At 39.4% G+C, this 18,592-nt stretch overlaps 1 protein-coding gene across 29 annotated transcripts in view; it reads right to left on the reverse strand.

The window, feature by feature from the left end:
* Positions 1–18,592, reverse strand: part of PLEKHA5 (pleckstrin homology domain containing A5) — a 273,038-nt gene that overhangs the window by 117,251 nt on the left and 137,195 nt on the right. For 27 of the 29 annotated variants that reach the window (XR_012155733.2, XM_073318870.1, XM_073318738.1 and 24 more), the window contains 2 exons: positions 2,607–2,690; positions 1,534–1,654 (listed from right to left, as the gene is read on the reverse strand). Coding sequence is in view for 26 of the 29 variants with exons in the window: in XM_073318870.1 (XP_073174971.1) it covers positions 1,534–1,654; positions 2,607–2,690 (205 nt within the window). In the remaining 3 variants the exon portion in view is untranslated. Of the gene's footprint in view, positions 1–1,533; positions 1,655–2,606; positions 2,691–18,592 lie in introns of those variants that run through there. The other 2 variants (XR_012155748.1, XM_073318935.1) reach the window with 2 other exon arrangements.

Consider the following 18,592-nt stretch of genomic DNA (forward strand, 5'->3'; position numbering starts at 1 on the left):
TTTTTTTTTTTTTAATCAACACTGCTACTATTTTCTCAGCAACACTGTTAGATTAATGCATTTTCTAGAATCTGGAAGTCTTTCCTCAGTAGATAATGGTTTTAATGTAGGTCAAGCTTTTGCCTGACCTATTTGACTGTGTCCATTTAAACAAAAGCTGCTTTAACAGCAGTCTCCAACATGCTCAAAATGTTTTATTTTATGGGCAACCGTAAAATGTTTATTTTTTCACAGAGAAAATAAACAGGGTTTCAATCAAACTTGCTGAAATTAAAGAAATTGCTCAATTAACACTAACACTTCAAAGTACATATGTTGCAAATCTGATTCATTTGCAGGAAAACCACTTTGCTGGGTACAGTCTTTCAGTGCCTAATTCAACAGTTTTGTTTGCAACTGAGAATGTAAAAATACTCAAGAAGAAATGTTAACTGTCGACTACAAGACAGATGGCACTGCTAATCTCATCACTAACCAAGATATCATCTGGCTAACTTTTTCTGAAGATTATAAATCTATCCTGGCAAAACCCAATGAAAATTTTCAGTTTTGTAGTAAGTGAACTCTCCTTCTACAAAGTGGCCTCAAATTGAAGCCTTTTGCTTCATAATATCTCTGAAAGGCACAGAAGTATTACCTCCCAGTTACAGATGGGGAAACTGAGGCAAAAAGTAGTTAAGTTGATTTACCCAAGATCCCACAAATAAGGCAAGGCCGGGAACAGAATTCAAGCTTCCTCACTTCCAGTCCTGTGCTTTAACCACAAGACCAGACTTCAAAACAAAAAACAGATTGATTATGATTTCATGGGCTACTGAGCAATTTTCCTATGTAATTGCACTGAAATTCTAGTACTGGTGGTTGCTAGTTAAAATGTAACCTTTGCCATATGTAAATGTTGGTCTGTTCCCATAACCGCTTTCAAGGGCTGCAACCAATCCCTTGCAAATTGCTATAATTCCATACTCCTGCCATGAGGATGTTAGGTCAAATCTTTCAAAACACAATGCAATCGTTCACATGCACCCTTACCTATATGCCCACTCAAACACACATTTGCTCATATACAAAACAAGATAGACGTCTAATACCAAAGACTATTTCAGAACGTGAAAGTCATAAGAGCCAAGAACCTGTGACACAAATTACAGCTTTAGTGAAGCTCAGTGGTTTGAGCATTGGCCTGCTAAACCCAGGGTTGTGAGTTCAATCCCTGAGGGGGCCATTTAGGGATTTGTAGCATAAATTGGGGATTGGTCCTGCTTTGAGCAGGGGGTTGGACTAGATGACCTCCTGAGGTCCCTTCCAATCCTGATATTCTATGATGATTAATAAGTTATTTCAGCCACCTCAGCTTCCAAATAAAAACATTCAGGTTATCAAGTGCGCGGAGATATACATATGCTTTGTTTCTTTTTTAAAATGGAAAATTAATTACAAAGTTTCTCTTTAATTACAGTACTTTGTTCGCTATCTTATAGAATAATTGAATAATTTTACATTAATAAATAAATGTTGGATACAGTGACTTACTCTGCCCACAGGGCTCACTGGATGCACAGCATAATCTGATGTCAAATTATAGTTGGAAGCGTCACTTATTGTGCTTACTGTTCGTTCTTTCTTTTCTTCAGATGCCATAGTTGCAGCTGTCCTGAAAACAGAATATTCAATAACACTAGAACCTGCTGTGTGTGCAGACTGATATTAAAAAGTGTCCCTAAGATATTCTCTAATAGTGGCTATGTCCTACTTTTCCAATTTTGAAGCAAGCTATTCAGATTTCATGAGAAAATTATATGCACCAAGTATTAAAAAGGACATTAAATTGTATAGCAAAGACAAACTTAATTCTACTATAGGAAATTCTTAAAGTTGTTTTAAACTAATTCAAATTCATGGTTTACCACATAGCACAGGTAGTAAGAGAATGCTGTACACCAATATCATGTTAGTGAAAATCTGAGGCTCCTTAAGTATTACTGAAGTTCAGTCTGGTAATTTGATTAGATACACAAGGCTCAACCACTTCACAACCAGAGATCAGGAATTACTACTGTAAATAAATTCTTGATTCCCCTAAACATTCAGGAAGGTCTAAGGAAATCATGTAATTCATGATTTATTCTGCAAGAGTAACGAAACAGTAGTCAACAAATCTATCATCTACCTGCTTAGCGAAGTTCGACAGGGCAATGGAATAACAATATTAAATAGAAAAAAGGAGTACTAGCTGCTACAGGAGATATGGACTGCCAACATATTCCAGAGCAATTCAAACGGACCATCAAAAATGTACCTTCTGGTAGCCTACTGGACAATTCTGCTAAAAATCTATTAGTTTACTCTGCATGCAAATTGGGTAGGGTAGCTGAAGTGAACAGTGAAATAATGGCCCCAACACTTCATTAAAACATAGAAAGCCCCATTTGGGTTAGTTTTTTTCTTTTTAATTGTTTTACTGTGCTTCTTTGGTCTTGCATTAGCAGAGTGCAGAAGAATTAGATTATAAAAGAAATCAATTTCTACATTGATTGGAGCTCACTGTGAAATTTATGAATTAAGAATGCATGTATTTTATATTGTGCAAAGCATATTTCACTTACTGTTCATTCACAACAAAAATACAGTTATCCTGTGATGGCTGTCCTGTTACTGGATGCTTGCAGGTCACTTTCCGTTCATTATGACTGTGGAGAAGAGAGATAGGTATTTATAAAGTTTTGTATTTTGTAGTTTTCTGTAAAATTCTTTTAAAGATCTAGTGTAAGGTCCAAATACAAGGAAAATAACTGGACGGTTCCACAAAGAGTTCATTGTGACATCAGGAACTTAACTCCTGGCAACTGCAGATGTAAAACATTTATGTGGCTTTGAATATTGTGCCCTAACCCACACTACAGTTGAAACCATGCCACCAGTTTATATTTAAAATAGATGCTAATATTGCTTCATTCACAGTATGATTGAAACCCTTATGGTAAATATTTTCTAACAATTTAGAGAGGAAAATAAAATATTTGAGCTTTTAAGACTGCTCTAGGGATTAAAAAAAAATGATTTGTAATCTGGCGTTCGGCATTTTTCATTTAAAACTTCCAAGTAAAATGCCATGATATTATAAACTCCTAAGAGCCAAAACATTATCAACTCCTAAGAGCCAAAAAAACATTATAAACATTATAAACTCCTAAGAGCCAAAAAAAGAGAACTAGATTACAGTTAGATATATACATAAAACCCATGTTTAATTTTAACTTAATCAAGCACAAATAAATTACATTTCATGGTCTTATTACCCCTGAATATTGTTTATGGCATCATAATTAATGCAAATGTCATAAGTATTAGTTAGGCACAATAAATTCACGCAACAAGAGAATATATTAAAATCAATGGTTTTGTAATGATGTCCTAAATTCTTCCCATCACTGTGGGGAAGATGTATGACTTTATAACATTTGGCACAAAACTGAAGAAGCATTTCAAAATTAAATCAAATTTTTGGATTTTCTCCAAGTTAAAAGAGAGATTTAAACCTAGAATAATCTGGAGTAGTGTAACATTCAGCATATTTACTATGGTACAAATGTATTTTGCATGAGGTATTTAATAGAACCTGTATCCCAAGATCCTTCATGTAATTTAACAACAGAAGTAGGGGGAAATTAAAAAGGGATAAGAGAAAAATGTATGCTTTTACCTTAGAGTTGAAAAGAAACTGAGTCACTAAGACAGACTTATATAGAAAGTCCATTCAAAACAGCAGCAACTCTGTAAGAGAATGTTCTTCCACCAGCAATACCAAGATTTTGTGGAAGACAGGCAGACTAAGGTCAATGCTAAACGAGTGGAAGGAGGGGGAAAGTTCGCAGGGATAAGCAAAACCTATGAAAAAGGCTGTAACCTTTCAAAGTAGGTTAATTTTGAATAATGATACCATAAGGGAATAAGAATGGGGTTCACTTGGTCACTACACCAGAAGCATGTAAAAAGTATCACACCACCTGTTTCGGCTATGCAAAAAAATTGTTGTATTCCCAGAAGCGTGTCTGCTTCATGTGAAAGTATCATGTGTGCATGTGATCCCAATACAACTCTAGCAGATTCTGGGAGGAGGAAAATAGAGATGAGCTAGAATGTTTTATCCTCACAAGAGCTTCCTCATGGATTCAGTGGGAAAATGGCTTGAAGCATTCTATAATATATTGGACGTTCCTTGGAATGCTGCTGCCGCCTCTTCCATTTTGTTACTTTTCAGGCAAGTCAATACCATCAAACCCTCCAGTGTGTTGGTAATTTTTCAAGATTGCCTACATTGGAAATATTTTTGATCTCCTCCTCCTCCTGGCAAGAGGGTAAAAACCTGATGTTACAAAATAAAGAGTTGCAGCAGGTCTCAAGATGGAGCCTTTCTAAATATAATGTATTAAAGAAATTCTAAATAGAGTTACAGACCTGTTATCTTAGAAGCAAGAGATGATAAATGTCCCTGTGCTCATCAGGCCCTTTCCTACCTCTGCACAAAGTAACTTTAAGTAGCATCTTCATACTAATTTAGTGGAAGGAGTTGAACTGAGAACGAAAATTATCAAGGGAGAGGATTCAAGTGAGACAAAAGTTGAGGGCCACAAGAATAAAAATCAGACGTATATTGCAAGAGGTAACAAACATAAAATGAAGCTAAAATAAAAAGATCAAAGTAGTGTTCCAACTTGGACACATTCTCTCTCTCACCAGAATCAGACTTCCTCTGAAGTTTTTTCTTTTAGTTGTTTAGGCAAAAGCACAGAGATAAACAATGGTCTTGTTGTTAAGACACTGGACGGGATGCTGGATCTTTGGGTTCAATTACCCACTCTGCCACAGATTTCCAATCCTATGTAACCTTGGACAAGTCACTTAATTTCTCTATTCCTCATCTCCCTATCTATAAATTAGGAGTTATGCTTCCCTGCCTCACAGGGATGTAGAGAGGATACGTACATTCATGTCTGTGTGGCACTCAGATACTAGAATCATGAAGGTTATGTAAGCAAACAGAGTATTTGTTGTTGCCGCTACTGTTGCAGCTGATACAAGAAAATGTCAAAGGAATTTGTATGGAAACATAAAACCTATTAACTGAAATAACAGAAGATCCCACTCTAAAGTCTTCAGATACTTTGACAGTCCGTCCTATCAAACTAAACTGTTATGCATACATCTCAAACGATAATATCTATAATGAATGCAATACATCCAATAGCAAATGCTTTGCAATATTAATTCCCTATCTGAAATGAGGTTTTTCATTTTCAGAGAGCTTGAGTCTAGATAAGTTCAATAAATTTGGAGTAAACCATTAGAAAATTTTTGCCAATATTTCCTTTTTCTTTTCTACTTTTTATTTGGTACATTTAAAATTAAAACATTGATTTTTGCTATGAATCTATTTACCCAGAAATACTGATACGAGACATAGCCCTCTCTTTGTATAAGGGAAATACCCTTAACAGACGGCACCAATTTCCCCCAAAAATTCACACTCAAGTAACAAACCTGGAAAATGTCAGCCTTTCAATGAAACTTTCAGAAAATTACAAAAATCTTAAAAGTCTTTCAGAATGAAAGCTTACGGCACTTTAAGGATAACCTTCGGTTATGGACGCTAACATTTTAATAATACAAAATACTGTTTACCTTGCAAACCTTGCTCTTAACTTCAGCAAGATAATCACAGAAGTGTAGGACTGGAAGGGACCTCAAGAGGTCATCTAGCCCCCTGCAATCAAGGCAGGACGATCAAATAACTAGACCACTCCTGAGAGGAATCTTAACATTTCCCTGGCTGATGCTTATATTAAAATGTTTAGATCTTGATCACTTTGCAGTTTCACAGTCATGCTCTAGACACAAATCCCCTTTCACAGAAAAATCTACAGTAAAAAATTAAAGCTTCTTTCATGTGTAAGCAGTATTGGATATAATATGCAAACACAAACAGAAAAGAGGTAAAAATGTACCCCATTTCTTTGTACCATTTTTTCTTATGTCACAGAGTCAGTTTAAAGCAAGTTGTGGATATTTGGGGCTAATAATGACTGAAGTACATCATTCTCTATCTTTTCACAACAACTATAATCAGTTTAACCTCTGAAAAAGATTCTATTGGGAAAGTACATCCATAACCTTTGAAGGGCCATGAGATAGATTCTGATCTGATAAGTTTCTGCCATCCTAAATTATGATTCTATATTTTCGTTAGGGAGTAAAGTGGCTCAGAGTAAAGAAAACTAAGTTACAAACATCACTGCACAACATCCATTTTTAGGTGGATGTTTCTCCTCCAATTCAACACACTCACTTTCTTGATTTCTCGAGGAAGGCTGGAAAACTGTATCCACAGCACTTGAGATTATGAAACACACGGCATGAATTGAACTTTTATCATAAAATAATTATTTTCAACTTTTTTTTCCACGTGGCCTTGGTGGACATTAAGCTGCGACCAACTAAATTGGCCATAAATGGTGGGATTTTTAAAAGTGCCTCAGGAGCACAAGTTCCACCGACTTTCCATGGGACTTGTGCTTCTAATTCAGGCTTTTTTTAAAATCCCACACTAAGTCAAAAAAGGGTGTCACTCAGTTAGGTTATAATGATGTAGACTTCCCTAATGTTTAACCTTGACCATTTGATGCCCCTGGCCATCAACTGGCATCCCAAAAGGTTGCCAATTAGAATATTACCTCTTTTGTTGGGAGGGAACAACTTGAACACACTGGCACTGCCTAGCTCAATAAGAAGCCGTATTCACACCTCCTTACTAAAGGGAAGGTCATGCAAATGGCAAGAATAAATGGAAAATATGGGAGAGGGGAGCAATCCCAGATGACTACACAAAACCATTTGAGAACAACTGTTAGGTCAATAATTTTAGGGTTAAACCTAGAAAAAAAGAGGCACCACCTTTCTCCCCATCATTCAAACTGGTACGTGATAAAGAGACAGCATGTCAGAAGTTGAAAACTTGGCCCAATAACGAGTTTCTGGTGGAAAGGGGGCCTGGAAAGTTGGCTTGGACATTGTAAAAGTACACTGTGAAGCAAGGAGCCATTTCCCTTCTTTGTTTAGAGATATCTACCACTTAAATGGGCAAGGAACATGTGGTACACTCTTTTTCCCATCTCTCCTAAGCCTAGACTCCCAAATGAAGTCATGTGAATGAACATGCATTGAAGTTGCAGTTAACAATGAATGTCAACTTGTTCTAGTATTAAAAATTGCTTTATGTAAAAAAATGTAACTTGTTGACTAAAACCCAAATATTTTCTTTTAAAAACAGCTGATTTTCATTTCTGACCCCAAACAACTGGGTTTCAGCACTATTTTAACTTAGATTACTAACATTTTACTTAGATTTCTCAAAATACTTATGTAAGAAGTACTGTCCCTAGAGAATTTCTATGTCACTTCCATATAACAATAGCCCCAAGGCATTTATTTACATGCTTCATCTCTTGTAGTTTATTGAAAATTTTATTAAAAGCTACCACACAAGGCACAATTTCCAGTATGTTCAATTTAGGCATCAGTGACCCACAAAAGTCCACTCTAGCTCTCTATACAAGCACAGTATTTTATATATTATGATAATGTGCACCTAATTAATACAACTCAATGGAAATTAAGCCAAATTTTTCTCTAATATTTCAGCACATTCATTTCCCAGTTTCCACAATGCCAATACTGCACTTCAAAATTACAGTGTCGCATCTTTGTGTGTGTGTACTTGTACTGTGTGGTAATGACTGTATTACAGTGGGCTTAAAAACAGTTAGAAGCCAAGGTATTTTAACTCATTTTTTCCTTTCGCTTTGGCAGAAATATCACATCCTTGTGAATATATACATGGCAGTAAAACTTTTCTCAAAATGGAGGTCCAAATTCTGTTCTTAGTTACACCATTATAAACAGAGTAACTCCATTAACACCACTCAGGAACTTGCCCTAACTATTTTAATTCCAGGTGCTGGGCTATCTCAACAATACCATCATGTCTAGATCCAAAAGCAGAAATCAAAACTTCTTTGGATATTTTATTAGTATTCATGATCACAATTTCCTTAACTCAATACATACAGGTGGCTGTTATATCTGCCACTGGGGCAGTGATACTCAGAATGGGGCTTCCGAGCCACAGTGGATCTTTAATGTGCCTCTTGTGGTTCCTTGCAGCACATGACATTAAAAAACGCAATTAACAACCAATTAGGATGCTTTTACTATGTTATAAATCAATTGTAGTTGATAAAATACTTGGTCAGTCATTATGCTGTGAGAATAATGTCTCTCTCTATGTAAAATGAAAAAATGAATTCACACTACTGCGGCTCTTTTGGGTAACGTTCATCAGTAATTTGGCTCCTGAACCACTGAAGTCTGAGTATCACTGCACTGGGGTATGTAGAACTCCAGAAGCAGGTACAGCTGGCTGAGATGACATTTCAGATATGTATTCACTGGAAAATAAACTAATTTTTTGCCTATGTCATGGATCTTATTTTGTTCCTAGTTCCACTAAGGTCCATCAATGGTCACCTGTTAAAAAGTGAGTCAAAATTTCAATTAAGTTTTATAATACCTTGGAGACAAATTCTATTCTCAACTACACGGTGTAACCCAGGAATTCACTGTAACAAAACACAATTTAGCTTGTTCCATGTGATTTCGGAAAACAAGAGTTTGATTTTTTTCTTCAACAGTACAGGATCTGGTACTACTTTGTGAAGAGCCAACAAAACCCAGTTTTTTCCACGTGGGAAGCCATCTTTCAGGATGGCAGCTTCAGTACTATCCATTTTACATTCCACTCATGCTGTTGCCCTCTAGCCTCTGCTTCCCTCCCCTTCCTAACATTCTTTCAGAGCACTAGTCTGTTTACAGCATGTGGTACAAGCTACCACGCACTTTCATACCCTCTCTCTGTCCAAACACATTTGTTGCATTGTTAACCTGCTCTAAGCCCTGGTTTACACTACAACTTAGTTACACTGACATATGTAGCTCAGGGGTGTCGATTTTCCACCCCTCTAAGTGATGTAGTTATAACTAACCTAACCTAAGGTGTAGAGAGCAGAGTGTCAACAGGAGTGCTTTCCCCATTGACATAGCTATTGCCTCTCCAGGAGGTGGGGTACCTGCACTGATGGGAAAAGCTTTCCTGTCAGCGTTGGGAATGTTTTCACTAAGTGCTGTAGTGCGGTTAGTGTAAACAAGCCCTAATTCTACATAAAGAATACAGAATCAATTTAACTGGGGCCATGTATGGGACAAAGACTCAAAGTGAGACTAAAAAAGCTTCATATATAAAGTTTCAGACACATTTCTCTCCTCCTAAGAGCATGTCTACACTGCAGACTTAAAATCAACTTGATGACCACACTACCCTCCTTCTGTCAGTGGTGTGCATCCTCATCAGGAGTGCTTCCACTGACTGAAATGGTGCAGTGCGAGGGGAGGCTGGCAGCCAGGGCTCAGCTCCTCATATGGAGTGGGGGCCAGCCTCCTGGGCTCCTTTCCTTCCGGTTCCCCACCGGGGAGCTGGGCAAATGCAGCCCAGCTCAGAGCAGAGACCTGGGGGCAGCCAAAGCTCTAGCATAGAACGTTGAAATTCACAAGACAGCCAACAGCTGATAAAAGTAACAGTGTGTCTACACAGACACTGCGTCACATTAACTACACCAACATAAGTCCTATGCCTCTTGTGGAGGTGGAGTTATGTCTCAATAGTAAGGTACTTACATCAGCGGGACAAGGCTCTAGTGCATATACTGACATAATTAGGTGTATGTAAGCTACCTTACGTCAACTTAACTGTAGTGTAGATAGGGCCTAAATAACAGCCTAAAACTACGTTATTCAACAATTCCAAAGGTAGTACTTGCATAACAAGCAGTTTGCATATGTAAGGAAGAACATGAGCTTCAAATTGTCAGTTTCCTTTTAGTTACACTGCAAGACTCTTCCTGGGCTATGCAGGGCAGGGAGGTGTGCAAACAGCCTACCCCACCCTCCCCAATCTTGCACAAGGGCCTCCCACAACAGCAGTCCCTGCACTTCAGATGGAGCACACTGACTGCTCACTCCTGCTTCCTCAGAGAAAGTGGGAAAAAGATGCAACCGAGGCTTATATCTACTAAACTACCCATCCGCACATTGGTGCTGGTACACAAAGGGAGCAATATATTCCATCTTAATGTGGACTAAGCAGCCCTGCCTGAGAGGTAGTCCTGCTTTGCACCACTAACTGCTACAATCTAGCCCATAATGAAGAGGAAGTCAGATGTTATGTACTTGATTTATAATCCAATCTGCTAATATAATAACTGCAGTACTTTCCCTTCATCCGGATATATTAGAAGACAGTCTTCTAGGACAACGACATATGCCTTCCTATGTAGTTACTGGCTTGCAGATGCTCCCATTTCAAAATCCTTTTTATTTCTAGCTTACCCACATCTTGCAAGATTGTGTTGTTCCAAAAAAAGCATCCTAATATTTTTGCTCAAAACCAAAGACCAGAAGTATAACTGGATTCAAAAAATAATTAGGTAAGTTCAAGGAGGATAGGTCCATCATTGGCTATTAGCCAAAATGGTCAGGTATGCAACCACATGTCCCTAAACCTCTGACTGCCAGAAACAGGGAGGGGATGACAAGGATGGATTACTCTAAGAGTCCTGTTCTGTTCATTCTCTCTGATGCGTCTGGCACTGGCTACTGTCGGAAGACAGGTTACTGGGCTATAGGGACCAGTGATCTGACCCAGTACGGTCATACTTATAGTATTAAACAAATCATGAAGAAGTAAATTTAGTATTCTGTCCAATTTCTCATTGTGAGTGGACTACTATTTTTCTGTGATTTTTGTTTGGAAGAGGTGAGCAACTCAGGTAGTAGTAGATGGAACAGAATGAAGGGTACACAGAGCAGTTGTACAGCAGGATAGAAGACCAGGGAAAAATGAGGGCTAAGAACAGCTTTCATCTGGAACAGAGCAATTCAGTCAGAAGTACCAAGAGCAGGGTGGATAAAAATCAATTATTAAAAAAAAAAATCAGATTTTTTTTATTTAAATCAGGTTTTTAATAAAATGTTTTTTGAGGAAAAAACCTATTTAAAGATCGTTTTAATTAAGATACATTATAGCTCAAAGATATCTCATCATAGAACAGGGATTATAAATTCTAATTCTATAGTATGAAACAATATATTCATGTAATGTTTAATAAAAGTTTTGTAAATGAGTTCCAATAGTTCATGGATTAGGAACCCAATCTTATGGGGTTCCACAGGCATCTGTATAGATTATTTAGGTTAATCTTTCTATCTACCCAATGGGACTCAGTTGTCAGTCTCTAAGATACCATCAGAGATGCTGAGTTTTGCAGTTCTCAAACTGTGGATTTGTGTCTCCAGAGGTAACATGCTTGTTAACAGCAAAAAATGTTTTTAAATAAATAAATATAGGAGGTGAGAAACAGACCAACTCTGTTGTTCCTCTGCAAATTTGTATATACAGAGTCAATCCCTCACCTCTCTCTAAAAGTGCAAAGTTTCAAAAAGTTCAATGATTGTTGGGGACGGAACAGATCTGGACAAGGAGAAGAGGTCTGGAGATAAATGTGAGAAGGGAGAGGCCTATGCTTTTGTTAAAATATTATATGCATGTTGTTGAAGAAAAAAATCCAGAATACTTAACGTTGTTGTTTTAGTTCAATAAAACAATTTAAATGTCCGTCTGGTGATGTTCTCCTCCTAATACAGCATGGGAAGAAAATCCTCCAAATATTAATGATTAACCTGCTGAACTGGAGATAATTCACCTCCCAATGACTTCATAAATATCTGCTTCAATTACCTTTGGTAAATGAAATAACCAATCATTCATTTTCTGATATAGCTGTAAAACTAATCTGAAAAGTTTTCAAAATAAATCACTGTTTAAAAATGTATAGTGTGTACCTTCTAAAAATGAAACCTACATCTATCTCTGAGTTGTGAAGAATATGTATTAAGGTTATAACAACCAACAATAATGCACTTTTATGTAGAAATCCATGAGTAAATCTAGTCTTCCCGACTAGTAATTTAAATCAATTTGATTTAAATCAAATCCACCCTGAGCAAGAGCGATCAAAGGATCAGGGCTGCGACATTTGGTTTTGGGCTCTCCTTGAAAATACATTTGTTTGATTTCCCTACCCTACAAGAAATGTCAGCCAGAACTCTCAGAATTCTGAAGTCAGAACATCTGGCTTTTTCCCATTGAAACTAAAACTAAAGACTACTTCAGTGCTTCTCTCAAGCCTTAATAGCATATACTATGTTCAAAGGTAACACTAGAGCCTTCTTATTTGCTCATTTCCAATAAGACTGTTATAAAGCAAAAGCTGAGCAATGCTTCACTGCAAAAAATACTAACAAAAACAAAAAACATGCTATGAACTAAAAGCCATATCTTAATTTAAACAGACATTTTAATAAGTGAATGCTTAGGGTGTTATAATATCAAGACAAGTAGCCTAACAAATACTAAGGGCAAAGAGTAAATGTGAAGACTTAGTGATTTACCAAGCTTTTGATTTATTAACCAAATCCTTATTAACCAAACATAATTCATGTGTCACATTATTTATTCAGCAATACGCACTTCAGAAATTTTCCTCATTTTGCAAGAAAAGCAAAATTATGTATTGTTTCTACCACTACTTACTTATATTTAAAAATTGTAAACAAATTCCAGAAGAAGTTATTGGGCAGATGCATCCCTGCTCTCTCTATAAAGGCATTAGGTTTCTTCACAGACATAAAATTAAACTGGAGACAAGCAGAGCAAGTCTGATCAAGCTCTGTTCTACTTCTATACCAGTGTTTTATTTTTGAACAGAAAAAAAGTATGTCAGCAACTTCTGCCTCATTTTTGCTTTCCAGCCAAAGAAGAACTTTTCATTTCTAATTGAAATAAATGCAGGAACTTATGGTTACCTAATAGAAAGTTATTTGAATTTGGAAAAAATATAAGTAAACGCAGCCCCTATGTACAACTGTTAGCAAGGATGTGGTCTGTGGTTGTTCAACTCCTTACATTTTACTAAAAATGTAATACCACATGGCATAGTAAACAGTACATGCAAGCATTTTCCAGTCAGTACGCAAATACCCATCTATTATGAGCCTTTTTTCAATTAAGGGTTTTTGAACAATAAATTTGGGGACCATATTGGATGGCTGCACTGGAAAACAGATGAATATCAAAAGTTTTTACTCTCAGTGAGACAGAGTGAAAAAGACAATCCATGCTTCCAATGTGTGTGCACACAGCCACTCTAAGCTGCGAAAAACATCAGTGTTTGGAATTAATTTGTTTCCCTTCATGCAGCCACATATTTTAGTGTGTGTGCACACAATGTTTCCATTTGTTTGGCAGACAAGGGCATAATCTGTTTTAGGGCTGTTGCTGTCACCACACTTGATCTAGCGAGAATATATTTCCTAAGGAAGGGGCCTATTCTCCCAATGCTTTTTAAGAAAATTAATTCAAAACAGGATTGCCAACGTACAAAAAGATTGTTTCCCTCTTGCTGACGTCCAATTGCCTTCCTATTTCATTTTTACATAGATCATTGTTCTCAGATTCTTTCACTATACTTAATATTTATTCTCAAAGATTGTCTTATGATTGCTTCTGCTGTACCAGTCCTTTTGAATTGCAAGCTTACCCTTCTTAATCAAAAAGCCAATTTAAATCTGCCTGAAAGTCTGTAGTTTAATTTAAATAGAAAAAACTCCTGCTACTAACCTGATGTTATTAATACATTCTTATTAAATAATTACCCAACATTTATTCTAAATTATGTGCCATGCTGTCTGGAGGGGCTCACGACCCTGAGTCTACTTTGGGGCAGACTGTCATAAGCAGGGCAGACACCCCGAACTGGTGGTATGTTCTATAGCAGGGGATCTCAACCTTTTTTTCTTTGAGCCACCTCTCTACCTCAACACTATAAAAATTCCATCGCCCACCCGTGCCACTACTGTTTTTCTGCATATCCAGTAGATTAAAAGCTGTATTAAATGGACTGTTATACAGTTAAACACACACACACAAAATATATAAAAAAGGACAAGATAGGTACAAATTTAAACTTTTTTTTTCGTTTACTCAGTGTGAAACTTGTTTCTGGTGCTGATCAACAATCTTGTCAAGAAGTGGGGGTAGTTTTGACAAGCACACATGTATGTCATGGTCAGTATTCAACCTGGTTCAGTACTTTGTTTTCATTGATGTGATGGCAGAAAATCTGGCTTCATATTAGTAGGTAGTACCAAAGGGGATCAAAACTTTCAGCGCTGCAGAAGCAGCAGTGTTGTATTCATTGGAATACTCACACCAAAATGTTTCCAGCAGCATTTCTTTGAACCTGGTTCTGAGGGAGCTGTCTGATGAAATGCCAATGAGCTCTAACAGTTTTGATGGGACAAGATATGGAAATTTAGCTTCTCACGAAAGGAGTTTGTAGTCCACGTGTATAGCAGCTTGTTCCGTTGTGAGTTCGGGAATATAAGCATTAAATCTGTTAAGCAGACCAGACAGATGCGCTGCTAGCAGAGATTTAATTACGTCAAAGTCAGTATTTCGTTCCTGAATGAAAGAACAGAAGAGCTCAAAACATATCAGTAGTGCACGGTCAGATACAAACTTTACAGAATTGTAGTTTTCTTTTGAATGCCTCAATTCTTTCATGCTGGGCAATAAAATTAGTGTTCCCACCTTTAATAGTTTTATTCAGCTTATTCATTTCACTGAATATGTCAACAAGGTAACCCAGTTTTACCAGCCACAGGTCATCTTTCAGCACTTCTGCTGCAAGTTCAGGGTTCTTATCAGTTAAGTACGTACATAAAACTTTTCCCTGAGATTAAAGAAACGGGCAAGCATTCTGCCTCACAATAGCCCCCTCACCTCTGTATACACGAGTAAGGAATGGTGCTCTGTACCCACCTCCTCCCAAAGTGCAGCAACACACCTGGAGTTTGTTACTTTAGATTTAAAAAAATTAATGAGTGTTACTGCTGTGTTCAGAACACTGTAAAGACCTGGTTCAATATCTTTTGCAGCAAGCGCCTCTTGGTCTAAAAAACAGTGTGTTCAAATAGCACGAGGTGCAACGTCTTACTTTTTGCACAAAACCAGAATGCTTTCCAGTCACTGCTGTGGCTCCATCAGTCTAGACTCCAATGCAATTAGTCCAGCTGATTTCTACTTAAATCATAAAATCATCTGACAGTTTGAAAATGCCGTCCAACTTTGTTGCCTTGAGTGCTTTGCAAAACAAAAAGTCTTTCTTTATTTCCTTACTCCACACATAAGGAACAAAGGCAAGTAAATGGGACATTTTCAAAACGTCTATGGATTAATCTAGCTGTATAGCAAAATCACTGTCAGGCAGCCAATCAAAAAATACACTGAGAAACTGTCGTTTGACAGTCATTTGACGTCAGTATCTTTGTCAGTACCTTGGCTTTCTCCTCTCCAAACACCTCCTTAGCCCTGGTCTACACTAGGAGTTTAGGTCGAATTTAGCAGCGTTAAATCGATGTAAACCTGCACCCGTCCACACGATGAAGCCCTTTTTTCCAACTTAAAGGGCTCTTAAAATCGATTTCCTTAATCCACCTCTGACAAGTGGATTAGCGCTTAAATCGGCCTCGCCGGGTCAAATTTGGGGTACTGTGGATGCAATTAGACGGTATTGGCCTCTGGGAGCTATCCCAGAGTGCTGTATTGTGACCGCTCTGGACAGCACTCAACTCAGATGCACTGGCCTGGTAGACAGGAAAAGGCCCGCAAACTTTTGAATTTCAATTTCCCGTTTGCATGGTCACCTGCAGCTTGCCAGGCTGGCCAGAGCTCATCAGCAGAGGTGACCATGCAGAGCTCATCAGCAGAGGTGACCATGATGGAGTCCCAGAATCGCAAAAGAGCTCCAGCATGGACCGAAAAGGAGGTATGGGATCTGATCGCTGTATGGGGAGAGGAATCCATGCTATCAGAACTCTGTTCCAGTTTTCGAAATGCCAAAACATTTGTCAAAATCTCCCAGAGCATGAAGGACAGAGGCCATAACAGGGACCCGAAGCAATGCCGCATGAAACTTAAGGAGCTGAGGCAAGCCTACCAGAAAACCAGAGAGGCAAACAGCTGCTCCGGGTCAAAGCCCCAAACATGCCGCTTCTATGATGAGCTGCATGCCATTTTAGGGGGTTCAGCCACCATTACCCCAGCCGTGTTGTTTGACTCCTTCAATGGAGATGGAAGCAACAGAGAAGCAGGTTTTGGGGACGAGGAAGATGACGATGATGATGATGAGGTTGTAGATAGCTCACAGCAAGCAAGTGGAGAAACTGGTTTTCCCGACAGCCAGGAACTGTTTCTCACCCTGGACCTGGAGGCAGTCCCCCCCGAACCAACCCAAGGCTGCCTCCCAGACCTGCCAGGCGGAGAAGGGACCTCTGGTGAGTGTACCTTTTAAAATACTATACATGGTTTAAAAGCAAGCATGTTTAATGATTACTTTGCCCTGGCATTTGCCGCTCTCCTGGATGTACTCCCAAAGCCTTAGCAAAAGGTTTCTGGGGAGGGCAGCCTTATTCCACCCACCATGGTAGGACACTTTACCACACCAGGCCAGTAGCACGCACTCGGGAATCATTGTACAACAAAGCATTGCAGTGTATGTTTGCTGGCATTCAAACATCTGTTCTTTATCTCTCTGTGTTATCCTCAGGAGAGTGATATCATTCATGGTCACCTGGTTGAAATAGGGTGGTTTTCTTCAGGGGACATTCAGAGGTGTCCGTTCCTGCTGGGCGGTTTGCCTGTGGCTGAACAGAAATGTTCCCTGCTGTTAGCCATGGGGGTGGGGGTGAGGAGCTAGCCACATGGTGGGGGGGGGGGGGGGAGAGGCAAAATGCAACCTTGGAACGAAAGCACATGTGCTGTGTATGTAATGTTAACAGCAAGGTTTAACGTGAAAGAGTGTAGCCATTGTTCTAGAAAATGTGTCTTTTTAAATACCACTGCCTGTTTTTTCTCCACCAGCTGCATGTGTTTCAAGGATCACAGGATCTTCTCCTTCCCAGAGGCTAATGAAGATTAGAAGGTGAAAAAAACGCACTTGTGATGAAATGTTCTCTAAGCTCATGCTGTCCTCCCACACTGACATAGCACAGACGAACGCGTGGAGGCAGACAATGTCCGAGTGCAGGAAAGCACAATATGACCAGGAGGAGAGGTGGTGGGCTGAAGAGAGCGCTGAAGCTGAAAGGTGGCGACAGCATGATGAGAAGAGGCTGGATTGAATGCTGAGGCTGCTGGAGGATCAAACCAATATGCTCCAGCGCATGGTTGAGCTGCAGGAAAGGCAGCAGGAGCACAGACCGCCGCTATAGTCCCTGTGTAACCAACCGCCCTCCTCCCCAAGTTCCATAGCCTCCTCACCCAGACGCCCAAGAACGCGGTGGGGGGGCCTCCAGCCACCCAGCCACTCCACCCCAGAGGATTGCCCAAGCAACAGAAGGCTGGCATTCAATAAGTTTTAAAGTTTTAAACTTTTAAAGTGCTGTGTGGCCTTGTCGTTTCCTCCTCCACCACCCCTCCTCGTGCTTCTCTCCTCCACCACCCCTCCTGGGCTACCTAGGTAGTCAGCCCTCTATTTGTGTGATGAATGAATAAAGAATGGATGAATGTGAAGCAACAATGACTTTATTGCCTCTGCAAGCGGTGATCGAAAGGAGGAGGGGAGGGCGGTTAGCTTACAGGGAAGTAGAGTGAACCAAGGGGCGGGGGGTTTCATCAAGGAGAAACAAACAGAACTTTCACACCATAGCCTGGCCAGTCATGAAACTGGTTTTCAAAGCTTCTCTGATGCGCAGCGCGCCCTCCTGTGCTCTTCTAACCACCCTGGTATCTGGCTGCACGTAACCAGCAGCCAGGCGATTTGCCTCAACCTCCCATCCCGCCATAAACGTCTCCCCCTTACTCTCACAGATATTGTGGAGTGCACAGCAAGCAGTAATAACAGTGGGAATACTGGTTTCGCTGAGGTCTAAGCGAGTCAGTAAACTGCGCCAGTGCACCTTTAAACATCCAAATGCACATTCTACCACCATTCTGCACTTGCTCAGCCTGTAGTTGAACAGCTCCTGACTACTGTCCAGGATGCCTATGTACGGCTTCATGAGCCATGGCATTAAGGGGTAGGCTGGGTCCCCAAGGATAACTATAGGCATTTCAACATCCCCAACAGTTATTTTCTGGTCTGGGAATAAAGTCCCTTCCTGCAGCTTTTGAAACAGACCAGAGTTCCTGAAGATGCGAGCGTCATGCACTTTTCCCGGCCATCCCATGTTGATGTTGGTGAAACGTCCCTTGTGATCCACCAGAGCTTGCAGCACTATTGAAAAGTACCCCTTGCGGTTTATGTCCTCGGCGGCTTGGTGCTCCGGTGCCAACATAGGGATATGGGTTCCGTCTATGGCCCCA

This window comes from Lepidochelys kempii, chromosome 1 (assembly GCF_965140285.1).
Source record: "Lepidochelys kempii isolate rLepKem1 chromosome 1, rLepKem1.hap1, whole genome shotgun sequence".
Lineage (NCBI taxonomy): Eukaryota > Metazoa > Chordata > Testudines > Cheloniidae > Lepidochelys > Lepidochelys kempii.